The 25,549-nt window shown below is 53.2% G+C and overlaps 10 protein-coding genes across 10 annotated transcripts; 4 read left to right on the forward strand and 6 right to left on the reverse strand.

Moving 5' to 3' along the window:
- Positions 1-847: 847 nt before the first annotated feature.
- BKA58DRAFT_425008 (uncharacterized protein) lies at positions 848-2,758 on the reverse strand (the record flags this gene model as incomplete). Its single annotated transcript, XM_046172911.1, has 2 exons — positions 848-1,143; positions 1,195-2,758. The coding sequence occupies 2 exons, from the start codon at positions 2,756-2,758 to the stop codon at positions 848-850; spliced, it is 1,860 nt and encodes a 619-aa protein (XP_046019978.1).
- Positions 2,759-3,684: 926 nt separating this feature from the next.
- On the reverse strand, positions 3,685-7,029 carry BKA58DRAFT_395007 (PRP1 splicing factor, N-terminal-domain-containing protein). Its single transcript, XM_046171241.1, has 2 exons — positions 6,456-7,029; positions 3,685-6,339 (listed from the first exon to the last, which is right to left on the reverse strand). Exons 1-2 carry the CDS (start codon positions 6,818-6,820, stop codon positions 3,915-3,917), a joined length of 2,790 nt encoding a protein of 929 aa, XP_046019979.1. The 5' UTR covers positions 6,821-7,029; the 3' UTR covers positions 3,685-3,914.
- Positions 7,030-7,163: 134 nt separating this feature from the next.
- BKA58DRAFT_395008 (uncharacterized protein) lies at positions 7,164-8,540 on the reverse strand. Its single transcript, XM_046171242.1, has 2 exons — positions 7,544-8,540; positions 7,164-7,492 (listed from the first exon to the last, which is right to left on the reverse strand). Exons 1-2 carry the CDS (start codon positions 8,128-8,130, stop codon positions 7,369-7,371), a joined length of 711 nt encoding a protein of 236 aa, XP_046019980.1. The 5' UTR covers positions 8,131-8,540; the 3' UTR covers positions 7,164-7,368.
- Positions 8,541-8,562: 22 nt separating this feature from the next.
- BKA58DRAFT_348654 (uncharacterized protein) lies at positions 8,563-10,076 on the forward strand. The gene is made up of 2 exons (XM_046168479.1): positions 8,563-8,750; positions 8,803-10,076. The coding sequence occupies exons 1-2, from the start codon at positions 8,743-8,745 to the stop codon at positions 9,878-9,880; spliced, it is 1,086 nt and encodes a 361-aa protein (XP_046019981.1). The 5' UTR covers positions 8,563-8,742; the 3' UTR covers positions 9,881-10,076.
- BKA58DRAFT_69294 (plastidic glucose transporter 4) lies at positions 10,057-12,951 on the reverse strand. The gene is made up of 6 exons (XM_046175740.1): positions 12,306-12,951; positions 12,045-12,249; positions 11,861-11,990; positions 11,628-11,795; positions 11,341-11,572; positions 10,057-11,281 (listed from the first exon to the last, which is right to left on the reverse strand). The coding sequence occupies exons 1-6, from the start codon at positions 12,750-12,752 to the stop codon at positions 10,496-10,498; spliced, it is 1,968 nt and encodes a 655-aa protein (XP_046019982.1). The 5' UTR covers positions 12,753-12,951; the 3' UTR covers positions 10,057-10,495.
- A 566-nt stretch (positions 12,952-13,517) lies between these two features.
- On the reverse strand, positions 13,518-15,035 carry BKA58DRAFT_69300 (inosine-uridine preferring nucleoside hydrolase-domain-containing protein). The gene is made up of 2 exons (XM_046175742.1): positions 14,614-15,035; positions 13,518-14,561 (listed from the first exon to the last, which is right to left on the reverse strand). Exons 1-2 carry the CDS (start codon positions 14,736-14,738, stop codon positions 13,661-13,663), a joined length of 1,026 nt encoding a protein of 341 aa, XP_046019983.1. The 5' UTR covers positions 14,739-15,035; the 3' UTR covers positions 13,518-13,660.
- Positions 15,036-16,294, forward strand: BKA58DRAFT_69299 (cupin superfamily protein). Its single transcript, XM_046175741.1, has one exon. It carries the CDS (start codon positions 15,334-15,336, stop codon positions 15,835-15,837), a length of 504 nt encoding a protein of 167 aa, XP_046019984.1. The 5' UTR covers positions 15,036-15,333; the 3' UTR covers positions 15,838-16,294.
- A 1,169-nt stretch (positions 16,295-17,463) lies between these two features.
- Positions 17,464-19,384, forward strand: BKA58DRAFT_326398 (laccase precursor; the record flags this gene model as incomplete). The annotated part of the gene is made up of 2 exons (XM_046168064.1): positions 17,464-19,080; positions 19,151-19,384. 2 exons carry the CDS (start codon positions 17,464-17,466, stop codon positions 19,382-19,384), a joined length of 1,851 nt encoding a protein of 616 aa, XP_046019985.1.
- Positions 19,385-19,870: 486 nt separating this feature from the next.
- On the reverse strand, positions 19,871-22,062 carry BKA58DRAFT_395016 (uncharacterized protein). Its single transcript, XM_046171243.1, has 4 exons — positions 21,602-22,062; positions 21,527-21,556; positions 21,402-21,476; positions 19,871-21,352 (listed from the first exon to the last, which is right to left on the reverse strand). Exons 1-4 carry the CDS (start codon positions 21,730-21,732, stop codon positions 20,008-20,010), a joined length of 1,581 nt encoding a protein of 526 aa, XP_046019986.1. The 5' UTR covers positions 21,733-22,062; the 3' UTR covers positions 19,871-20,007.
- Positions 22,063-22,214: 152 nt separating this feature from the next.
- On the forward strand, positions 22,215-25,419 carry BKA58DRAFT_326352 (vacuolar protein 14 C-terminal Fig4p binding-domain-containing protein; the record flags this gene model as incomplete). Its single annotated transcript, XM_046168062.1, has 7 exons — positions 22,215-22,445; positions 22,498-22,665; positions 22,731-23,415; positions 23,465-24,024; positions 24,072-24,574; positions 24,623-24,728; positions 24,769-25,419. The coding sequence occupies 7 exons, from the start codon at positions 22,215-22,217 to the stop codon at positions 25,417-25,419; spliced, it is 2,904 nt and encodes a 967-aa protein (XP_046019987.1).
- Positions 25,420-25,549: the final 130 nt, after the last annotated feature.

Consider the following 25,549-nt stretch of genomic DNA (forward strand, 5'->3'; position numbering starts at 1 on the left):
CTTTTCGAGCCCCAAAATTCCAATGTTAGGCAACGAGACGTTGATATGGGGGGCCTTGGGCCGTCAACCCTGTGCAGGCCATGCCACCTCCCGAAGTTGGACCCTCGAACTGTCATTGAACACTGAAACAAGCTGCTGACCTTCCCTGACAAACACCTCACACTACCCGTTCACACCGTGTAGGTCGTCGAAGAGTATTTCACACCGACTGGTACAGCGGAGGATACTATGGTGACGAAATAATACGATACGTTCAAGACCGTCGAACAGCAGCCCACCGCTAGCACGACTCGATGCTAAGACAGGCCGCTTGAGATCTACCTAAGTACATATACCTCAGGCATCACCGCATGAGCAGTCAAACTTAAGTACCTACTAAACACTTCCGCGAAAACATACCCAATAAATGCTAACGTAGCCTCGCGCATCTTCGCTTGCACTTGATGTGCACTGAGTGCAGCGCAAATGCCATCAGCTGGACTGACCATTTATTGCTGCAGCTCAGGGTCCCGGTCGTTGATCTGCGTTGTGTAGGGAAGTATATCTATAACGTACGAACACCAGCTAGGCAGAAAGTCGCAGCGAGACATTAAGCGGTCGTCTCAGATATGAGCCACGTCAGTGTTGCTGCCTGATCTAAGCAGAGCAATCACGACCTCGGCGAGTGTGTCGTCCTAGAAGACTATTCGCCACCTCCAATTCTGCGCCCAGGTATTGGTCTCGTACAGATATACCTCTCCAGGGTTGGCGACCAGAGCGAGACTCGCAGTGGCCCTTATGGCGAGGCAATCTTATGTAGTCGTATATACGTGCGATTGAAATGATGACAGGCTGAGTTTGACACAACCTAATATTCCTCAATGCGTTGAGTAGGCCGATCCTTTGCCAACAGCTCCTCCAATGCCTCACCCTGTGCGTCGTTTCCCGAATTCACGATAGCGATATTTGCCGGCCCCTGCTCCAAATGCACCTCAATGTCTCCCAACTTTCTATCTCCCGAGTCTCCGAACCAGACTCTATTGGATGCCGACACGCCGCCCGATTGTTGATGCAGCTGCTTGAGCCGTGCAGCTATAACGTCGCCTCCAAACGATGCAGTCGCCACAACACTCTTAAAGTCCAGCGGGTCAAACTGCGGTAATCCTGTATATGTGTTCAGTAAGCGGCATTGACATTGCGCGCGGAGACACTCACCTCGCCATCCCCGGGTGCGTATAACTTCAGCAAGCAAGACTACCAACAAGATGCAGTTCACTCCCAAGACCGCCCACTTGTAGAACTTCTGGCCGAATCGCGTAGCTTTGTATACCCCGTCGATGGGCACCAGCATTGTATCATTGGCAAGTACCAACTGCGCCCCGCCGTATATGCCGAGAACACTGTCCAGCACCGCCATGAAGCTCTCCTCGACGGATCGGGAAACTGCAGTCGTGTTATCTTCACCGGCTTCCGCTTGTAGAGTATTCAAGTTGTAAGCAAGCGCGTCGCCAAGTATAGATGTGTATAGCGAAGTGCTCATGCGAGCCAATAGATTGAGCGAGTATACAGAGTTGCTCTGCAAATGGCCTGTCGGGTCTGGACCTGGTCCGTTGGCATCAGTAAGGGGCGAAGCGACGATGGATCGCGTTGTCGCATTGACGTTAACGGAGAATATCTTGGGGGTAAACGTTATGTCGCATTGCACATTGTTGAAGTCGTCGTATGTTGCGCTCGCAACAATCCCGACCATATGACTCGGGCCATCTTTGGGATTCGAGAAAGCAGTCCACCCCAACAAGGTAGCCGTATCGGGCGTTTTGCTGTACCAGTCTATGACAGGATAGTTCCCGTTTGCCTGCGAGTTGGGCAGCTTGCCCTCGATGTACCAGACGTGTACATCGTTGACGCTGTCATCGTAAGTCAGTCTCAGGTCAGCACTTGCGTTGTGCATGCAGCGAACACTGGCGTCATATCCCGTCTCATTATAAGTGTAGCCGAGTAGATTGTAGTCTGCTGGTACATTTACTACTTCGCGTAGTCCCTGAGCTGAGCCTAACCCGTATGAGCGGCCTTGATATGTCCATGTTTGGCTATCTGGCTTGGTATTGTTTCGCAGTGCGTTCAAACTGCTGCTCGCAGTGCGGGTCGCTTCTAGCAGCGCTTTCTGTTGGTTGGGCACTGGGCAACTCGTCACATATGTCAATTCGCCCTGTGTTGCGTTGCAGTTCTTCACGTGGTTACATAGGTTGCCATCGTCTTTCAGCTCGAATTCTGAATCCCAGACGTGCCGTGATGCCGCCGTGAAGCGCGGCACTGCGATGCTGCCTATTTGCTGTACGCCTCGAGCCGTGACTGGTGTGATGGCACCTGCCCATAATGCACCGGGCCCTTGCGTGATAATCACCATACTGACGGCTAGACAGAGTGCACCCGGAGGCAGCGTCCAAGACACGCGCGGTACTGAAAGCGCAGTGAATAGTCTCACTGTATCGAGGCGCATATATGCATTTGTGAGCCGCAGCCGTAGCGCATGGTTGATGATGGTTGTCAGGGTCGTTATCTGCAGGGCCCCCATGACCGAGGAAAGCAGTTGTACGAATATCGATACGGTAGTGCGATGGGTGGTGATGTATAGATGTGCCGAGCCGTAGGCGACGATATGGTCCGAGCAGATCAGGCTGATGGAGACGATGAGGGGAACGAGTAGGAACAGTAATGGCGTACAGCGTACAATTATGCCTGCTGCGAAGGCACTAGGATGGTTTGTTTTGAAGGCCATATTGGCCAGCTAAATCTAGTTTGGGTCTTTGTGTTTGTTCAGATGCTGGATAGCATAATGATGTAGAATTTGCGTGATGAATGACGAAGGTAGATACTTCTGCAGACCCTACGTGCTGTAATAACAACATAACGGCATCTGGGAAACATCCAGGCAGCAGTTTGAGCTAAAGACGCTAACTCTTCTTTTTGTTGGTGGACACCATCTTTCGATGTTGTAGCTGCATTCAGCTTTGCGCCACAATCACTGAGTCTGACTTGACCAGCTGCGAGCTTGGCGTGACACGTCGTCCGTCATTCGCGCAGACAATGTAGCTGAAAGGCACGTGGTGGTACATTGCGGTCCCCTGAGAATAGATCGTAGGCTGAGCTTCGAAAGCACGATACACATGAGGGCAGTTGGCAACGATTGACATCAAGCACATCTTTGTGGATAAGAGTTCGCTTGAAAAATTGCTCGCAAACCGCGGCAGTGCAGGAGACAAACAGTACTACAGCCTCACGAAGTAGATGATGTGTCTTGGCTTCAGGCTGGGATATGGTCTTGGTCCGCGTGGGTCATCGCTGTCTCCGCACCACCAAGGCTGAGAGAGGGCGCAGTGTCAGGTCATTTATACTGCATGCACACCTCAATACGGCACCACAAGGTTTGCAATCGGTGGAGTAAGGTTTGTGGCGTTGAGGTCTTGAGTGATCTTAGATATCGGCCGAGACTAGACGTAATCGCTCTAAGCTGTGGAAGGGTGAAGGCTTCACGTGCGTAATCTGCGGAGTTACAAACGGCTAAAGACCATGACCGGTACATAACCTGGCAGTGCTAGAAACAGGAATATTGCAGACATCGGTTAGCGAACCAAGAAGACAATGCGCTTTTGAACTAGACTGGTTCCCGGCGTTGTTTTGTTGTGGTCGTTGTATTGGTCAGCACGCCAGATTCGGTCACACACGCCGACCCGTGTCGCATTACTTCGTCGCGGTTTGGATTCAAACCGGAACCTAACGACACATTGTTGTTGTTTTTTTGGTTCAAGAACGGTGATCAAGTCCTGCAACGTTACTTCTCGAGGGGCTAAGCGCCGTCTTGGTATGATGGGATGGATAGAAATGCCATTAACTACGCCAACCTACTAATACACCATCCCCTCTCCCACACCCCTCTACTCCGCCTTCGCCGCAGCAATCTTCAATATCTCCTCGACACTCTTTCTCGCATTCTTTGGGTCCTTGGCAACCGACTGCCATATCTCACCATGCTTAGGTTCAGCCATCGCAGCCTTCGAAAGCGTATCCTCCTTCTTCTCCTCCGTACCGTGCTGTTCCAGGAACTTGTAGTACCAGACCCATGCATCACCGTAGTCGCTGTCAAGGGTGACGGCTTTGACGAACCATGTTGCGGCCTTGTCAAGACGACGCTCACCCCAGAAGATGCGGGCGACGACTACGAAGAGGAGTGGATCCTTTTCGACCTTCTTGATGGCTTCGAGAGCACGCGGCTTACGCTGAGTGCGACCCTCGAGGTGCATGATTTTTTCTGCCCACAAAAGCCCTGAGTTGGGGCATTGTTGCAGAGCGCCAGCCATTAGCTGTTGAGCGGCGCTCGTGTTGTTTGCGCGACGCTCGAGACGGACTTGCTCTAGAAGAATTTCTGCGCTCTTTGGGTTCTGTTGTCGGCCACGGTCTAGTGTTGACCTGGCCTTGACGACTGCACCTTGCTTTACTTGTAGCCGGGAAAGAAGGATGTACAAAACTGGGGCTTTCGGTGCCGCACGTGTGCCAATGTTGAATGCCTCATGAGCCTCCGGCAGCTTCGATAGCTGCTCGTAGACTTGACCCTTGATGGCATGTAACTTCCAGCTGCCGGGCCAGTTCTGCAGGCCTTGATTGCAGATGTCGATTGCCGTCTCGTAGTTCTCCAATTGTCGCTCGAGGACGGCGGATTTCATATAGATGCGGTCGGTGGCAGCTGATTCACGGGCGATCTGCAGGAAGCTGCGGGCCTGTTCGTAGTTACCAGCGTCGACCTCGAAATCAACAGCGCGAGTGTACAGCATTTCGTTGCCTGGTAGAGCCTCGAAACTTCTTCCCAGAACTTGGCGGGCACCTTCAGGGTTTCCTGACTGCCACATCTCTCGAGCATATTGCAGCCAGAGTGACTCCGAGTTGGGACAGGCATTGACTGCACGCTCTAGGACACTGAGGAGAGTATCTGTTGTACCATGGTGCTTTTCGAGATCGGTAGATGCGTGCCAGACCGTAGTACTATATGGGAAGATAGCGACAGCAAATCCGAGGATGGCTCTGGCCGTCTCCGGCTTGTTCCTGTTTAGAACACTCCTGGCATCTTCGAGCCAGACGTCTCGACGCTCATCGTCTTCGTCAAGACCCCAACCCACCGTCGCTTTGATAATTGCAGCAGCGGTGCCAGTGTTGCCTTGCTCCTCGCATATCTCAGCTTGAGAGAGCCACTCTTCACGCTTGATCATAGCGTTCTCCTTGATCAGAGATTTGACAGCTCGGGTCATGATCATGTCTAGCATATCTACTTTGCCTAGCTCTTCTTGCAACCTGCAAGCATGAATCCAGATCGCCCAACTCGTGGGAATGGCTTTACGAGCCTTGTTGAGAATCTGCTGTGCGTCTTCCGGCTCAGAGACCCTGGCATATGAAATCCACAGTTCCTCGGAAAGAGGAACGGTATCTGTAGCTTTGGCGAACAGTAAACGGACTGCATCCAGCTCTTCAGTGTCGTTGATAAGGGTTTTCCACAGCTCCACACTCTGGGGATTATGATCAAGAGCCTGACGAGTAACCTTTTTCCTAGACGCTGGCGTTTGTTCCAGATCGATTGCGGCTTGCCATAACTTCACGGCCTTGGGGTTCTGCTTGATGCCATTGGCAGCGATAATCTTCGCGTTGTGGAGATTGTCCTTGTTCAGCCTGATCGCCTCCTCCCAAACGACTATCGATTTGGGGCAAAGTTCGCAACCACGAGCAATGACCTTTTTAGCGGTGTGAACCTTTCCGGCCACTTCTTCGAGTCGTGCTAGTGCAACGTATCCTGGACCATTGTGTACGTTGGTCTTGACAGCCGATTCCAGCAGCACGCGCGCACGGTTGATGTCTTCGACTGGGACTTCCTCACCCATAGCTTCTTTCTTGTTGAGTGCCGTCATGTATCCCTTGGGGTCCACGGACGTAGAGGTTCCGGAGGTTGTTGTGGTTTGTGTACCAGGGGCATTTGCTGCTGTGTCGAGTCGTACCGTCAAGGCAGACAGTTGGGCAGCTCCGATGCTTGCGAGGTTCGTCGTCATGCCGTCAGCGTCCGACGATATTGTGGTATCAAGCTCCCCGCTCTTCGATGCCGCAGCCAAGACACTGTCCGGAACGGCGTATGACCTCGAGTTCGCCAGCCGAGCTTCACGTGCGCGCTTCGCTTTACCCGTCATATCTCCCACCTCGGGCAGGGCTGCCCACTCTTCTTCGGAGACGCCGCCGAGGGCTCGTTTTAGATCGGCAAACTGGAGCTGGATCTTGGGATTGTTTCGTTCGTATTCGTCTCGTTCTTGTTGCTCGCGAGCTTCCCTAGGGCGGACATCGGTATCTGTTCGTGGAAAAACACACGATGAATACTTCGAAGATAACGATAGAGGGGAGGGGAGGGGAGAGGGCATGGGGTAAATGAAATTGGGTGTACTAACCTTCTGGCTCTGCGTCGCTTGTCCATCTTCTCGTCAACCTCCTGGTATATGCGGTCGGCCTCGTCATCGTCCTTGTCGTAGTTCATGCCGCTTGAGAAGAGACCGACTTCATTGTCTGGATCTTGAAACCGATCTTCCTCTTCATCCCTCTCTTCCTCCTTCTTTTCGGTGACACCATACGCCGAGGGAGCTGCCTGACCGAGCGATGCTGCACGCTTTGCTAGCATCTCCTTCATCTGCTCCTCCGAGGGACCCTCCCGCGCGGGACCGAGATCGCTTCGAGTTGTGAAGCCCGTGGCTCCTCTTCCGAGACCAGCCACATAGTTCTCAGGCGCGGGCATCGACAAAAAGTCGCGTCGACTCATTTTGGCGGTGGTTCAGAGGGTAGTGACCAAAGGTGGTTATTGGAAGCTCTGGCGAGAGCGCGGCGCAAGTTGCGCAATGTTTAGGACGATGAATTGGGCAGCGATCCGGCAGAGACTGTGGCGGCAATAAAGGAATGAAACCGGTGGTCGCGTGCGAAGAGACCCTTAGTGAAGGTTAATAGTAAAGTGTGTGATGGTGGCGCTGCGGCAGCGCGGTTGATTAGATGGTCGCGACTTGGATAATTATTCGAGCTAGGCAATCGCGTGTCACGTGCACATAAGCTCAGCTTACGCTAACCCAAAAGGTGAGTTTGCGACGGGCATTTCAAGTGAGAGACATCTACAACGTCGAGCAATCAGCATTCTTGCGCTTCTGACTACCTAAAGCATGGTTTGAGATACGAGAATCAAGACAGATAGTTATATTTATACTAGGAAATGTTGGACCTGATTTCATGCGAAAACATCTCGCCGACCACGCGCGCATCCATCGATTCGTCGGCTACCACGTGATATACTGTGCTTGTCAACTTGTAGATCATCAACGTTTACGATGCCGCCTTCTGCTGCGCGGGCGCTTTTCCATTAGAAGATTGCAGAGCATAACGAGGAGATATTGGCGGTAATGGTGGAACCGGATCCTCTGGTGTATCGCCTCTCAGGTTCCTTCCGCTACAACAGGTCAGCATGCGTCTAAACCAATGTTATCATGATTCATCTTGCCTCTTCGTTTTCCTCAATTTCCCACCAAACCACTTCTTGAAACTCCGGCTGGAAGAAGGGCGTTCTGGTTCCTTGTTGCGGGTTGAATCTGACTGTGCCATGCTGCTTCGATGACTTGATGCACTGACATGGCTGGCCTCTGGCGTTATATCATCGTCCTCCTCCTCCAGGGGCGGCGCCCATCTCTCGACATCGCCATTGACTACAACGAACCAGGCCAGTTTCTCTCCTGGCGCCACCTTGTCCCGGAGTTCAGCAATGGCCGCCCACTGGTCGTCCCCCAGCCCCGCTCCCCTCATCTCCTCCACATCCGCTCCGAGCTTGATCTCATGCACTACATCGCATACATATGCGTATGGCTGATCCTTGACGGTTAGATCATCGGGATCGTACTGTTCGATGAAGCGTAAATCCGGTAGCGCAGCCATCTCTTGGGGCCACTGGCGCTTGAAGTTCTGCATCAAACAGGCCGTAGTGGCAGGAGCCATTAGCCATTCCGGTGCAGCATCGTCGAGGTTTTGCAGGATGACATGAATGCGAATTTGCGCGCGGGGCCACCGAAAGCCGTGAACGAGCCAGGTTGGCATGGTGAAGGTGAAGTGCTTTTCGTGTAAAGTTCCCGTTTCCGAAGATGGAGTGCCGTGGCAGCACGTCGAGCCAAAAAGCAACAATCAAAGCTGAGTTAGGATGTACCGGACGAGGATGCAAGCACTGATGTGGTTGATCGCGTCTTCAGCAAACTTTTCGTTGCAAGTAGTACATGGTCTTAGACGTCCTGTTATGTAGGCAGGGGTCGCGTCTTGGGAGCTCATGCAGAGGTCTGGACGACTTGCGTAGGGAGGTTGGGACAACCTTCCGTGAGTGGGCGCACGCTAGGCAGAAGCAACGAGACAATTGCTACAAGCGTCGGCTTAGGGGAACGAGACCAGATCGACACCGTGAACGCGATGAATCTGGGAAAAAGCCCCGTTGCCTTTTTGGTCTATGCCAATAGTATTGTGGGGGAGCTGGGATGGAAGCAGCGACAATGGTTTGCGCTTGGCCCCGCCTGACGCTAATGCAAGGCAGCTCCCGTTCGCGTCGACGGGTACCGCGATGTTTCCGCGCCGGACGTCGCTGGCCAGAGTTAAGAAGCTCGCCGGTCCGACCATGTGCGACAAACATCACTCGCTGATTTTGTGTCCTTGAGGTCTCTCGCCATGCCTCTGTAAGTATCGCATCACCGTCTATGTACACACGCAGTCGCTTACGGTCCACAGGCACCTGCTGGGCAAGAAGTCATGGAACGTCTACAACTCGGACAACATCGCGCGGGTCAAGGCCGACGAGGCCGCCGCTGCTGCCCGCGAAGCCGCTGATGACCAGCGCAAGCAAGAGCTCGACGCTGAGCGCCGGGCCGCCATTCTTCGAGGCCGCGCACCCCCACCACTACCAAAAGAACAACCCACCAGGGCGCCGCCGTCCAGGCGCTCAGGCAACACAGATGAACGCGGACATGATAGAAAGAGGAGGAAGCTTGCTGGCGAGGATGACACCGACGCCGATATACGCATGGCCAAGTCCATCACGGCTCGACCTGAAGACCAGGCAGAAGATGCGAAAGTGCTGAAGCTCCGGAGCACCACATCCGATGCCCCGTTGGAAGACCACGCCGGCCACATTGACTTGTTTCCGGTGGATATGAAAGAGGCAATCAAGCGCGAGAGGAATGCGGACGCAGAGAAGGAGAAACGCAAGAAAGAAAAGGCCATCGAAGATCAATTCACAATGCGCTTCTCCAACGCCGCAGGAAGGGGTAGCATCAACCAGCCCTGGTACGCTGCCGTTCAAAAGCCTGTACCCGCCACTGGAGACAAACAGGAGATGGCACTTTATGAAGGCTTCGCGAGTAAAGACGTCTGGGGAAACGAGGACCCGCGTCGCAAAGAACGGGAGCAGACCCGCATATCCACAAACGACCCTTTTGCTTTCATGCAGAAAGCGCAGGCACAGCTGAAGAAGTCGAGGCAGGACAGGAAGCAATGGGCTGCAGAACGTGACCGTGAGCTAATGGAGCTACGGTCAGCCCAGGAGCGGGAGGAGAGGAGGAGTCGGCACCTCAAAAGGAAAAGGCGAGAAGTGGACGACGACGAGCATTCGACGTCTAAGGACGGCCACCCATCCTCGCGCCAGAAGCACCGCCGTACGAGTCCAAGTCGCAGCCGTGATGGGCACGAGCACAGGTCTTCGCATCGCAGCGATAAGCGACGCGCTCATAGTAAGAGTAGGGAGCGGGATGGAAATTGCCACAGACATCGCGATCGGCGAAACGAGGAACTCCAGAAGGCTTTCATCTAGGAGTGAGTCGGTGCACTGCGCGTCATGGCGGGCACGTCTTATAGTGTGTTATTATCATCAATCAGTCTCAACCGTCATACAATCATCAAAGTGTTTTCTTGACGACGCAAACACTCACCGCCGGTAATCAAACGGACCCTGAGTCAAATCAAGCATCTTTCACTTCTTCGCTATTAGGGCTTGTCTTTGCATTATCACACAACAACCCCTCAACAGTTGACACATTTAGGCAAACCATACTCTCTCGACGCCGTGCGTCCTCAACCCAGCCTCAGCGCCCCGCAAACCCCAAACAGCAATGCCCTCACCAAGCAGATTCTCCACGTCTTTCGCCGACACGCAAATACCCTGTCGATCACTCACGTATGTTCTAATGCATTCGAAACCGCGAGCTGAAACCTTCCAGTGAGAGAGGCAATTGTTCAGTCAAAGCAAACAAGAATATCTCATTCTTCTTGTTGATACTATAATCAACACGGGTATAACGAACTCGCGAATGAGCGTAAAAGCAGGCTCATCAAAAGGCAACCAAAACTCACACTGTCGCACGACAACGACGGCAATGCGCGAAGGTGCGGAACGCAACAACTTGGCGTGCTCACATTAAGAAGACGCTCACGTCCTCATCACCTCATCCTTCTCAACAATTTTCGTATCCTCCAGAGCACCAGCCCCTCCTCCCCCACCAACAGGCTCATCAACGTAATCCACATGCCCACCCTGCTCATGAAGATCAAACAGCGGCTCCATGGGCGCGACATCCTGACGCAAAACACGCTTCTTCAGGTACCACGGCAACTTCTTCGTGTAGTAAGCCGCGAACTGGCGGTTACCAACATCAAAGACCGTGTCCAATTCTTCGAGCGTGAGTGCCTTGGTCTCAGGCAAGAGGAAGTAGGCGTAGATGAAACCGAAGAAGTTCCAAGCTGCGTACCAACAGAACGCGCCGGTTGGTGTGAAAGCGGCCTCAAGGGCCGGCCACGTGAGGGAGAGGATGAAGTTGAAGCCCCAGCAGGTGGCTGTAGCGAAGGACATGCCGACGTCGCGGAGGTGGAGTGGAAATGCTTCTGCGGAGTAGGTGAAGGGCACGGGGCCTTCACCGGGGGAGTAGACGGCCATGAAGACGTAGATTGCGGCGGCGATGGATCCAAGACGTTGCTGGGATGGCGTGCCATCGGGATTCTCTGGTAGGTAGAAGGATAATCCGCACCAAAGAAGACACAGACCCATAAGAGGGAAGGTCGTAAGCAAAAGATTCCTTCGACCGAATGTATCGATGGTGTAGATAGCTGGGATCGCGAAGAGGAAGTTCGTTATGCCGGTGCCCATGGATACGAGCAAGGCGTTGGTCTCGGAAAAACCGGCTTGTTCGAAGATGGATGTACTGTAGTATGCGATGACCTAAGACTACTGTTAGCGACTGAGATAGCAAGTGAAACCGAGGGATCTGGAGTGCGTACGTTGACTCCACAGAATTGCTGCATGAACATGACGAAGAAGGCGCTCTGTGCGGCGCGACGGTTGCGGCGGACGATGAAGAATTCCTTGAGTGGGTTTCGGCCCTCGCGTTCCGCGTTTTCGATCTCAAGAAGCTTATACGCGTAGTACATATCGCGTGCAGCTTGGATCTTGTGCGCGCGTAGTCGACAAAGTGAGTTGAACGCCTTGTCGTATTTGCCTTTCTCCATGTACCTTTGGTTCAGATTAGCTCAAGGCAAGGCCAATGAACTGCGAGTCGGAAACTTACCAGCGCGGCGATTCAGGGCAAAAGTATACTTGGACGCAGACAATCATCGGGGGAATACTGGTGGAGGCCAGCATCCACCTCCATGGCGAATTCTCGCCGCCAATGATTGTAACATTCTGAAATGCGACGGAGACGATGAAACCCAGCATAATTCCGAAAGCGGTCCACCTAAAGAGGGGTGTACGAAGTCAGTGTTTGTCTCACACGCAGTTCGTACATCGGCAATTACTCACATTTGCCACATCATGGTAAGGGCTCCACGAATGGTCTTTGGCGCAGACTCGGCGGCGTAAACGGGCGTAGTCGAGGACTTTGCACCGACAGCAAACCCGAGCATGAAACGCGCGACGAGGAGATTGGGCCCTATCGCAAAAGTAAGCTTTCAGTTGCACTTCTTCTTGATGCGATATTACCCACAGCTGTCAGCGGCCGCCATCCAGATACCGGTGATGAAAGAGATGATGCAAGAGATGAAGATGGTTCCACGGCGGCCAAAGAACTTGTTCAGGGGTGCGTTGGACCAGCATCCGATGAGACAAGAGCAAAGGTAAGGAGCCCCGTTAAGCAAACCTCGAAGCCACACCTGGTCTTGTCCGATTCCGAATTCTCTGAAGTAGAATCCCTGGACAAGATGTTAGTGGCGGGACGTGATGAGATGGGAACGGCAAAGCAACTGACTTGAGCACCGTTAACAGCCGTTTGGTCCATTCCTTGCACGATCGCAGAGCCAGCGCAGAGCACAACCAAGAAATACAGCATCTTAGGTTGAGACCACCGATGGCTAACCTCGTGTCGCAGCCAGTCTTTCTCTTCCGTGGACAGTTGATTGACATATTCAAAACCATCGTCTCGTTGACCTACACGAGCAATGAGGGCGCCCTTACGGAACTCCTCCTGGTACTCCTGCAGGCCCTTCTGAACACACCATGCGTCAACATCGGCTAGGACATGTTCCTCGCTATAACCGGATAAGGGGTTCCTGAGCTTTGCGGCGACCGAAGCCTTTCGCTGCGGAGCAGCGCCGGCATGTTCATGATGCTGCCCGGCACCAAAGTCGGACTTGTCACTACCCGATGATGAGAAGTTGGGCTCGGTCGCCTCGATGTCGGGCTTTCGACGAGACATGATGACGACTGATCACAAGTATCGCGTCTATGTGGGATCTCCTAGGTGGAGTGGAGATGCTGATCACAAAGTGGAGGAGTAGAAAGACACACGACCAGATGCCTGGGAACCATGACAGGTCATGTTATATAGGGAATCCGGGGCACAGTTCACACCCACATTTTCTCCATCAAAGAGCGGGTCAAATCCTGCACCAGGGTGACAATCCCCATGTTTTCTCCACACCATCCTTCTCCTTTGCACTGGTTGGCGTATGTAACTATACATCGAGATCAGACACGGGGCGGCCGCGCCGAGACATGGAGTTGTGTGTTTACCCAAGAATACCCAAGAAGACATGTCTGGGACGATGTCATTGTGGGCAAACGCGCTTGTTGATTTCTCGGCGGAAGCTAATATCATACTTGGCAGTGGAGCGCGGCAGGGCGTTCTGGGTAGCCAAGAAAGCACGTGAAGTCTCGTCGTAGCTCGCCTGAACATTGTTGAGTATTCCGACCAATTGGGATTTCATCGGTAAACTCTAAGGAAACAACGTTGTGGTGAACGATTACGACGCCACATGACGAGCTTGGCGTCAAGCGGAATCCGCACTTGGCGCAGAACATCTTTACCAGAAATGGCATCCCGTCTTATCGACTGTCGGCACCCAGTTCCGGCCTCGACCCAAGGCTGTCAGCGCTTTGTATACCGAGTAATATTGAGCCAGAGAACGTAACGTAGAAGATGTTTCGATGAAAGATGGAAAGGATATTATTCATTGTTGGCTCGTAGGGCTCTATGATTGTCACACTTGGTAACCTGGATGCCTGGAGAGGTAGTCTTGAATGGACATAGACGAGCCGTGCGAACCGCTGAAAAGCCTGAAAAGCCTGAGCTTAGTAGAACACTTCTTTCGATAGTACGAGGCTTCAGTCCACTTGGGCGTGGGTCCACGCGCCGCGCAGTAAGAGATTATCCATTTCCTTGGAAACCGTCTCGTTCGACGCCTTGAGCTTCAAATAGTGCTGGCTGGTCCGGCGTTCGTCTTCCACCCAGATGTTACTGCCGTTCGGGAACAGAAAGTTGTACCCATTTTCGTTTCCATACTCGAACCAAGTGCCCAGGCCTTTGCCTGCATATACCATGGTCAAGAAATCCCATGAGTATTCCGAGTGGTTGTAGGACCCCCAGTACTCCCAAGCCGATTTGACTGGGTCATTCGGGGGTCCGCAGACAGTAAACCGTGCGCCCGACAGGACTTCGACGCCCACCTCCGCGCCAAGGAAGGTCATCGGAACACAATCGGGCCATGTGTTGATGACGTGTGGAGCGTTTTGAATCGCAAAATTATACTCCTCATCGATGGATGGCTCTGGCGAGTAACCACCGCCCATGACAACTAGTTCCTTGACTTTTGCCTTAACGAGCTCGTATCCGTCCAACACGGAGTATTCATCACTGGTCGTATTGAGAAGGCCAGACAACGATCCCATGAAACCAATCGACACAACAGTCACGCTGTTGTTCTTCGCTTCCGCCAACGTCTTGCGATATAGCTCTACTGGGTCCCAGGTCTTGTTAACCTGCCCATTGGGTACCGAGCCACCGGACCATCCAGCAGCGACCTTGCTTGCATATTCTCCTCCAAATGGTTCGGGGGATTTAATGTTCGTGTAGGGTCTGGGCAGCCCAATCGGAACCGAGGAATAACCATAGTGGTTCACGATTGCCGACGCAGCGAAGGCAGAGTATGTCGAGTTGACGTTGATATTGACGGCGAGGAGGTTTGTATTCGGCAAAGTGCACGCGAGAAGTAGGGCTGCAGTATCGCTATTGTAGTGTCAGCTAAACGCGCAGGCTTTGCGTGGTATAAAATTCTTACTCAATCGCTTCAAAAAGATCAGCGTCGACAAACAAGTCCTTGGTCTCTGATGTTACACGCGACGCGACTGAAAGCGCGAATGACAAGACTGCCAGCCAACAGGGCAGTGCGAAACGTGGAAACATGGCGTCGTAGGGCCCAGGCAATGGAAGACTGGAAAAGACGCCGAAGAATTTATGGAAGCGATCCAGGAGCGTAGAGTTGCGAAAATGGTAGGCACATACGGTCTGTAAGGAAGAAATACTCACCCTATGAATCTACCAGAGCGCTGCAGCACGACACCCCGCCATCGGATCTCCACAGTGAAAGGCTTCGGCGATAAACGGCAGTTCCCGTTTCTTCATTGTACAGTAGTGCGCAGATCGTATCGAATGAAAGTTCGAGATCGTGGTGTACAACATCCGGCGTGCGATAAGAGTATGTAAGGGCTTGTCGCGTTTAAACACTTCCGTATCATTTCGAACGCGCACCCGAGGCGACCTCAAATGATTCTTTTCTAATCGTCTTCATCGCGCACTCGCCGTGGATCCGCGATGTTGTGGAGCTAGTCTGGTGGTTGAGTTCAGATGACGTGACGAGATCAGTGACGATCGTATCCGCCAGCTCGGAAGCTACGAAGGCATCACTAATAAGCGTCAGCATTCGCCGGCTTCTTCGACCCGCGAAACTTTGCAAGGCCTCCTCCGAATTCGCAACACGATTGCCAAAAAGCACACAGGCATGCGTCTCTTCCTAATCTATTCGGCCGTATCGCTGCTGGGGTCATCTACCGCTTATCGCGAATGTGCCGGCGCGCAAGACGTCATCGCCGAGCTTCAACTCGAGCCAAACCCGGAGAAGGGCTACTATCGACAGACCTTTGAAGATACTGACAGCATCGGCAATCGCTCATACTCAACCGCCATCTACTACTTACTCGAAGGCCAGGTTGGTCCATCTTACTGGCATCGCGTTACCGATGCTGTCGAGATCTGGCACTTTTACGCTGGTGCCCCCATGAAGCTAGAGTTATCGTGGAACAACGGCACTGCGACTCAACAGCAGATCCTGGGGAGCGACATCTTCAGAAATCAGACGCCGCAAGTAATCATTGCAAAAGGCCAGTGGCAGCGGGCGACAAGTCTAGGCAACTGGACGCTTGTGGGCACGACAGTCGCGCCTGGCTTTTCGGACGATGGTTACGAGTTGCCGGGACCAGGTTTCATGCCGGACGACGGCCATTGATTCCACAGTCTGTATTGAAGCAGGGACACAGCTACGCCCTCGAACCTAGAGAGCCTCTGCGAACCCTAAGCTTGCCACATCGTCGGTGCAAGATTACCGATGATGCTGGCGTCGGTCATGCTCACCGACCTCGCTACCACGACCCAATTTGAAGATTGCTCGCAGACCTAACGTCCGTAGCCATTCGCAAGATACACCTAGAAACTATGTTGAATACAAGTATGACTGCGCACATGGCTCAAAGCTGCCAAGCCCTGTTAGGTTCGCTCGGTGTAGCGACACTCCCGTCTGCAGTGCCTATGGCGTGTGACCGGAATTTCCCAGTACGACCACATCACGACCAGAACGCTCAAAACAAGAGAAGGCGTCTACGTATAGAGTCTCATTTTATCAGGAGACAGTGGGCTGGACGAAGCGCACATGATGTCCGTTTTCTTTTTGCCCGCCGCCGGACTTCGCTTCCTGGCTGCATCTAGACCCTTCATCACGGGACAGGATTTCCGAAAACTCTGCTCCAGGCCCTTGCGATGTTTATGGAGGGATTGGATCACTCTCTGATCTGGAGATGCATCAGTTGTGGCGCGCCTATTCACGGTCTATCTCCGGATAAGCCACACGAACAAAGACGACGATTGAGATAGGCAAGCTCACACACCAAAGTCTGCGTCGATGGTATCAGATGGTTGTATGCAGACCACTGATATCGCCGCATGACAATGCAGTCTTATCTCTCCGTTCCGCTCGCTCAATGAGGGTCGACAATTTTCCTCCGCTCGCAGATGCAGTCATTCTTATACCGATCAATTTACCATAACACATAGGCTCAATGACACGTGCATTGTATTTCCTGTCGCGCGAAAAACTGTTGCCTATCCGGGGATTACTACCCTCCGGTATCTCTAGTCGTGTGTGCGATGCACATGCCATGCTTCCTCTCAAAAGCATATACCAAATGTTGTATATGCGCCATTTCAGCTCTTCAAAAGTTCACACTACAATGCAATGGTGGCTCGTTACGGCTGAGTAAGCTACAAAGTAAAGACAGTATGAGCGGATTGGCTGCGGACTTTGCGCAAGCCACGACGTGTGATCTAATCGTAACTCCTCGAGATTCTCTGCTGTCCAGTCAACAATTCGAGCACGGGGTTGCCACACCCTTCCCATCGCTTGATTTAGATTTGGTGTGCCCTAGTCAGGAGTGGACGATCAATATTTGTGCTGACTGTGTTCGTGTATGACTGCGAGGTCATCCGTCTCCATCATCGTTTGCCCACATTCACATTCGAGCGAGGCTTTCCAAACAACACGACCTCCGAATGTCAAATCTCCGTTCTCCGCAGCCCAGAGTCATGCTATCATTGTCTTCATTCGTGGACATGGCCAAAGGGTGGGTTCGTATTGCGCCATGGCGTTTGCAGAAGCAGTCGAGTGAGCAGAAGGGTCATTGACCATTTGCTTTGGAGCATGAGGACCGTCTACCATGAAATCAGATATAAGAGCGCGAACGGCCTGCTTCATATCTCCACAGCAGCATCTTGGGCAGCATTCGCGCTTCGCACTGTGGTCTTCTTGATCTGTCGATCTTTACAACCCAACATTCGTTACATTTCATCGCATTCTATCAAGATGAAATCCTTGACCATCCTTGGGACGGTTCTCTTGGGGCTTCTCGCTCCAATAACCACCACAATAGCGATTCCCGCTGAGATCGCTGAGCTTGCACCTTTCACGCCAAAACGAAATGGCCTCGAGGAACGACAATCGCCAGCGTCGTGTGTCAATGTCGGCAATACGGCTAATACGAGGCATTGTTGGGCTCCTGGTTTTACGTCTTCCACGGACATGTACACCTCTTGGCCCAATACCGGCGTGGTCCGCTCCTACAACCTACGCATTGAGAATACGACGTGCAATCCCGATGGTGCTGGATCAAGGGTATGCATGTTGATCAATGGAAGAACTCCAGGTCCTACCATCGTTGCCAACTGGGGCGATACCATCAGGGTCACTGTTCGCAACATGCTCCAATCCAATGGCACTTCCATTCACTGGCATGGCTTCCGTATGCTCAACAAGAACATCCAGGATGGTGTTAACGGAATTACCGAATGTGCGCTAGCACCTGGTGATCTCAAGACGTACGAGTTCCAGGCAACTGAATACGGCACGACCTGGTATCACTCGCACTTCTCGCATCAGTATGGAGACGGAGTGGTCGGAACGGTCATCGTGAACGGCCCTGCTACCGCGAACTATGACGAGGACCTTGGGGTCATGCCAATCACCGACTGGTTCTACAAGACCGCATTCCAAGCCGCTTCTATAGCATTCCAGAACGGGCAGGCTGGGTTGGGCCCGCCAGCACCTGACAACATCCTGATCAACGGCACTTCCAAGAATGCGGCAGGTGGCGGTGCTTATAATCGAGTGTCGATTCAAGCGGGTAAACGGTACCGTCTGCGACTTGTGAACACCGCAGTCGATACCAGCATGACTGTGAACCTTGATGGCCATCCTTTCCAAGTCATCGCAAACGACTTCGTCCCCATCGTCCCATACAACACCACTCATCTCCAACTTGGTATCGGCCAACGTTACGACGTAATCATTACCGCCAATCAGACAGCTGGAAACTACTGGTTCCGTGCCGACGCCAATGGCCTTTGTCAGTCGCGCGCCGCTCTCCAAGGACGCGCCATCTTCACCTATCAAGGTCAGACGGTGGCTGATCCCACTTCGACTGCTCCAGCCAATCCCTTTACGCTCTGTGCTGATCCGATCACAACACCGAAAGTCGCAAAGAATGTGCCCAGCACGACGTTCGCCGCCCAAGCCAAGAACCTTCCCGTCGCTTTCGGGCCAGTGGCAGCAAATGGCAACACAGTCCTGTGGACCATCAACGGCACTTCCATCATCATTGACCCCGGAAAGCCGACCGTTCAATATGTCGCAGAAAACAACAACAGCATCCCGCAATCGTATAACGTTGTGCAGGTACCATCAACCTCGGCATCCACTTGGACTTACTGGGTCGTACAACAGGCTGTTGGAGCACCACCTATCGCCCATCCCATCCATCTTCACGGTCACGACAGCTATGTTCTCGGCGGCGGTGATGGTCAATTCAGCATGGCAACCCACTTTAGCTCGCTACGCTTCACTAACCCACCGCGTCGGGATGTTGTTCAGCTCAGAGGTAATGGCTGGCTTGTTCTCGCGTACCCGACAGATAACCCCGGTGCTGTAAGTAAACAATTTTATGCCCAAATCCTTCAGTGTCGCGCTGAAGCAACAACTGCTAATCAATCTTCAGTGGCTCATGCACTGCCATATCGCCTTCCACGTCGGCATGGGTCTTGGCATCCAGTTCCTGGAGCGCAAGTCAGAGATTAATCTTCCAGCTGCTGGCTCTGAATGGAAGCAGAACTGCGCTAACTGGGCTGCATACAAGGCTGGGACGACGGATGTCTGGCCTCAGGATGACTCTGGTCTCAAGAAGCGCTGGCCTCCTCTCATTGAGGGCACCTCGTCGTTCAAGCTGGACTAGGCTGAGAATTGACGTGTTCTCTCCTGGCAGGGGATTCCAAGGGCTAGCAAAAATCATCCAACTACAGGCGTTGCGATGCTTATCCACTCGCGACGTTTGCTGGCAGCGGTCCGGACTTCCCTAGACTTTGTATTCTCTTCTTACACTCCTTCAACCTGTTTTGAGTTTACCCCTTCTTTCTCCCACATATTTTGTTATCGCTACTCCCTACTTTTCCTTCAGGGGACAGCATGTAAATACTTGGTGCGCTACTTCTCGCTTCCCTGTATATATTGCAATGACATACCTTTCGCGAATATTTATCTACTTCAAGCCCTATCCTAAGATGAAAATTCAATAAATATAAAAAGGAACGTGGCCTTAGAAGGCGAATGAAGTTCGTGCGGATTATGGCTATTGAAACGGTTTGTGTGACCTTTCTGGATATACGGCAGGACAAGGTATGGTGTAGAACGACAGACAGGCATATATCTCATGTGCTTGGTGACTGTTAAACATGCGTTAAAATTATACAGACATTCTGTTCTCTCTATCTTGTGGTATCTTGCAAATTACGCTCTCCACCTCCAACCTCACTCCAACTTCCACTGTGACACAACACCTACGATTCCATCCACTCCATCTCATCCACTACCAGCAGAAGACGCAACCGGTGTATTAAGCATCCCCGCACTCGCCTCATTCTCCAAACTAATCTTCATCTCCAACCAACTGTAGAAACTCGGACTCTTGCAAAAACTCTCATACAACCCATCCCTTGCCCTATGTCTCTGCAGCGGGTTCGACCCGCGAAACTTGACACTCGTCCCATACTTGCTCACACTGCTCATCAGATCCGGTACGTGGAAACTGGCATACCGATTGGCGCCACCGGGCGTAACGACGTTTGAAGTAGCGAGGTAACGGTTAATTGGCGCGATGAACTGGGCGGTGAGCTCGGCGAAGTGGCGCCGGATTATGGGGCCTAATTCGCGGGTTTGGTCACCGAGTTTGAGGAGGGATTCGATTTGCGATACGACTGCAGTGTCGGATTTTAGGAAACGTTTGGAGGGCGTGTGGACTTCTATGCCACCGCCGGGGAGGTCGAGGAGTGCGTTGCGGCTGGATTTGTGGTGGAGGGAGTGGTGGCGGCGTGTTGGGACGGGGCCGTCGAAGTTTTGCAGATACAGAATGTGTGGCCGCGCTTTGTGACTGGCTTCTGCGGCTGCGACAATGCGTTTGAGTAGGAATGGGTTTGTGACGCCGATGATGAAGGAGGTTGGGGTTCCGCCGTCGATGCCGATGCTTTTGAAGTTTGCTTGCATGGTCATGTAGGGTTTCACCACGCCGGCGTAGGGAACGGGGCAGATGAGGTCGACGAGGGAGGAGACGGCTTCGCTGGCTAGTTGGGGAGACTTTGCGATGACGATGACGCTTTCGCAGAGGATGAGCTTCTCGTACAAGACGTAGAGGTCTGTGATGCAGGGCATGTAGTGCATGATGTTGTCCCAGGAGCCGACGGGTTCATAGGCGTAGATGGAGAGAGGGATGTCGGAGATTAGTGGCGTGGGCCCTGGGAGTCCTTGAAGTGGGAAGGCACGATGTGGTGCGATGTCGAGGGTTAACATGCTGCCCATGAAGGGGAGATCGTGGCGTCCGAGTGCTGGAGGTGCCCATGTGTTCATCTGTGAGAACGCGGCCTCTAGAGTCGTTGGATCGCTGAGGGGTCCTGACTCTGTCATCTTTTGTAAGATGCGATGATGGAAGGAAGTGAAGTTGTGGTGGGAAATCATGACCAATGTCCTTTGATTGAAGCTCCTTTTCATGGTATCGTCGAACTCTTGACGGAAGATACATGAGCCGTAGAAGGTGTCGGCGCTACCATGAGGGGCATTTGGCGAAATCAGTTTGATGTCAGGCGAGTTGTTGGTAATGGCGAAGTCGTAACAGAGGTCTTCAGCGGTCTCTGTGTTCTGCTGTTCAGGGAAACTAGATGCGACTTAGATTGATATCACCCGGGACTGGCGGACGGATGTACCTGTTGAAGCATATAGCACTCAGGTCGGCCGTCGTGAAGGGCACATCTGGAGGGTATAGAATCTCGATTTCTGGGCTATCAAACTCAATACATTCCTCCGAAGACATGGCATACGGACAACCTACCCGATATCAACATTGAAATTGCAGACTATGCTGTTGCTGTAAGCACTTGTCACTCAGAGGACAAAGACAACTTACAAAGCCACGGCCCAGTGCTTGAATCCGCCTGTCGCGATGGGCGAGAGCTTGGGCTCCCTCAGTTTCTCCATCTCATCTTCTCGCCGCGAACGACGGTGAGGGTTCAGGAATTTATTCTTGAACTTCTCCATGTCGACGCTGGTCGCACCTGACAGGGGCAGGTGAACCCAAGGGTGATGTGAGGCGGCGACGACGGCAAAGGGTGTTGGTCAGAGCGAGCGAGTGACTTGGGCAGACTAAGCGCCTAGTGGCAAGGGAAGCTGCCAATCGCCATGACACTGCGCGTCGTGAGGATGGGCAGAGGGCAGTCGTTGAGACATCTCCACGGGCATCTGCTCGAGGTTGCTTTTGGGAATGTCTCGTTTATCGGCGGGTTCTAGCGACAAGGATAGGCGGTTGTGTAGGAAGGCACGATGACGTGTGTGCCTTCCGTTAAAAGCGCATATCCCTGTCGAGACCCCGTCGGCTCAAGTATCGTGGGAAACACCGTGAACGCCTGCACGTACCGCCTCGCCCTGCTTCACGACAGTCCCGATACCCCGCACGCCGTTACTCCAAGATGCGATAGGCCGGCCGCTGCACCATGTAGACTTGTCCTGCCCGCGACCTCACCATGGACGTCAATATCACCAAAGCCCTCAACGACAAGCTCTACGACAAGCGCAAGAGCGGCGCACTCGAGCTCGAAGGCCTCATCCGCGATGCCCTCGCCGCCCAGGACCACGACAGGATAGCCCGCATCGTGCGCCAGCTGTGCCAGGAGTACGCCTATGCTGTCCACCAGCCCCACGCCCGCAACGGCGGTCTGATCGGGCTAGCTGCGGCTTCGATAGCCCTGGGCCCGGTGCGTAGACATATATGATGTACAGCTTACCTATGTACTGATCTTTCCTCAGGAAGTGGCCCGCTATCTCGAAGAAATCGTCCCCCCGGTCCTCGCGTGCTTCAGCGACCAAGATGCCCGGGTTAGGTACTATGCGTGCGAGAGCATGTACAACATCGCAAAGGTCGCCAAGGGCGAGATACTCGTATACTTCAATCAGGTGTTCGATGCCCTGTGTAAGGTGAGAAGACCCATAATGTCTCCTACACTTGGTGAGACAAGGCTAACACGGCCCGGACCGTCCAGATGGCTGCAGATTCGGAGCTCTCAGTCAAGAACGGCGCAGAGCTGCTGGACCGCCTGATCAAAGACATCGTCTCCGAGTCGGCTGCCAGCTACGTATCCATACTACACGACACTCCCGACCAAGAAGACCCCGAAGACGAGCCCCACCCATTCGCTTTCAACCTCGAACGATTCCTGCCCCTCCTCGAAGAACGCATCTATGTTCTTAACCCGTTCACACGTTCCTTCCTCGTGGCATGGATCACGCTGCTCGACTCCATACCCGATCTCGAGCTCATCGCTCACCTCCCGCGTTTCCTCGGCGGTCTCTTCAGATTCCTGAGTGACACAAACCAAGATGTATACACCATGACGCAGGCGGCATTGGACAGGTTCTTGAGTGAGATCAAGAAGATCGCGCGTATCAAGAAGGGCATAGCGGAAAGCAAGAGGAGCAACAGCAAGGACGATCGCAGGAACTCTGTGGGTAGCATCCATAGTGGCAGCGAAGCGACAGATAGCACGCCTCTCGAGCTGGACGATTCGGTCAACGACAAGGGCGAGGCAAGCGGAGAAAGCGGCTCCCTCTCTGGCGACAGCGGAAAGTCTGTCAACGGAGACGGAAACTGGATACCTGGTCAGGATGTGCACGTTGACCATCCCAAGATTCTTGAAATCCTGGTTGACTTCCTGGTGCCCCCATCAGGTACGTCTTGAGATGGATTTGGAAGGGAGACCAGAGCTAATTCGTGCAGGCACGGAAGAAGAGCAGACCGAGATACTCCTCACGGCACTCCGCTGGATAGACAACTTCTTCGACATTTGCCCAGAGGACATCATGCCGTTTGTTCCCAGTCTATTGTCGCATGTTTTGCCAAGAATGTCGCACGACGTCGACACCGTTCGCAAAGCTGCGGTAAAGGTCAACGCCTCGTTGATGGACTACATACTGTCGTTATCTGACGATGACCGCCCCCGCGATGGTGCTGCAGGTGGACAGATTCAGCTACCGCCTTCCCTATCTGAGCTAGGTAAAGAGCTCACCGGCACGCAGCGGCGCGATTCTAATCTATCTGGCCGATTGCTCAAGGCAGTCATCCGCGATCAAGCAAACAAGGCTGAATCGCCAGATGGCAAGGGTACACGATCGCCCACACCAGCGGAGGAAAGAGGTCCATCCCCTCGTCCAATACCGGAGCTGGACTACCAAGCTGCTGTCAGTGCTCTAACACTGCAGTTCCTGAATGAGCACGAAGCCACTCGCGTTGCGGCCATAGCATGGCTGATAATGCTGCATAGAATGGCGCCTGGTAGAGTAAGTGCAAAGTTCAAAACAGCAAAGCAATCACTAACCGCCTCTAGATACTAACAGTGGACGACGGTACATTCCCTGCATTGCTGAAGACGCTTTCGGACCCTTCAGATGCGGTCGTTACGCGCGACTTGCTTCTTCTCTCGCAGATCTCCCTGCACAGCGATGATACTTACTTCACTTCATTCATGGTTAATCTTCTGAAGCTGTTCTGTACAGACCGCCGACTCCTCGAAACTCGTGGCAATCTCATCATCCGACAGCTCTGCATAACATTAAGTGCTGAGCGCATATACCGTACCATGGCTGATTGCCTTGCGAAGGACGAGGACGTCGAGTTCGCCAGTATTATGGTCCAAAACCTCAACAACAACCTCATCACTGCACCAGAGCTTGCTGACCTACGGAGACGGCTCAGGAATCTTGACAACAAGGATGGTCAATCATTCTTTGTTATCTTGTTCAAGGCGTGGTGCAACAACGCTGTCGCTACCTTCTCACTTTGTCTTCTTGCCCAGGCTTATGAGCAAGCATACCATTTGCTTCAAGTTTTGTAGGTTCCTCGATGTGGTATTGAATGGGCCGCTACTAACTATACCAGTGCGGACCTTGAGATGACCGTCAACATGCTCATCCAAATCGACAAGCTTGTCCAGCTGCTCGAGTCTCCCGTCTTCACCTGTAAGATCCTCTCCTGCTCAAACCGTGTTGCCCTACTAACTGTACTGGCTAGACTTGCGCATGCAGCTCCTCGAGCCGGAGCGGTACCCACACCTTTACAAGTGCATGTACGGCCTGCTCATGCTACTGCCTCAATCGTCAGCGTTTGCAGCGCTCAAGAACCGGCTCAACAGCGTCTCGGCCATTGGCTACCTGCACATTGCGCCGCAACGCAGCAGCTCGACGTATGTGCACCCTTCCTCCTCCTCCCCTACCCTAAACCACTTGCGGCAAAAAAGCTCAGAAGTTGGCTCGAACAGCAGTGCTAGCAGCGGCATTCCATCCTCTGCAGGATCCAACGTTTCGACGTTCGAACGTCCTGGCCGCTTGAAGCCAAGGGATGGTCTGGGCGGCCCCGAGGCTGGTGGAACCGTCAAGTGGTCAGAACTGCTCGACAGGTTTAAGCAGACGCAGGAGAAGGCTAGACGTACTCAACGAATGGCCAGCATGGGTGAGGAGGAAGAGATGCAGGAGAAGATGGGACCAAGGGCGCCCACGCCGAGTGCACCTCCCAAGAGCGTCGCTGGGCTGAGGCCTGGCAGTCCGGCGAACGCGATGCGGCCACCTCCCCAACCCGCGCCGCCGGGTCCAGTGCAGGGCCATAAGCCAAGGTCCAGTCTGAGCAACCTTGGGCGGTTCGCTGGGGGTGTAGCCGGGCGAAGGAAGGACAAGAAATAGAAGTTGGGGAACATTTCTAGCATGTGATTTGTGCGTTGGCGCGGGGGGACTTCAACTGCATTGCAGGCGTTGTTTGGGAGCAGTAATGATGGGTATTCTTTCGAGCATGACTGGCGTAATCTGAACCATC

This window comes from Alternaria rosae (genome assembly GCF_020736505.1).
Source record: "Alternaria rosae strain MPI-PUGE-AT-0040 chromosome Unknown BKA58scaffold_14, whole genome shotgun sequence".
In the NCBI taxonomy this organism is placed as follows: Eukaryota; Fungi; Ascomycota; class Dothideomycetes; order Pleosporales; family Pleosporaceae; genus Alternaria; species Alternaria rosae.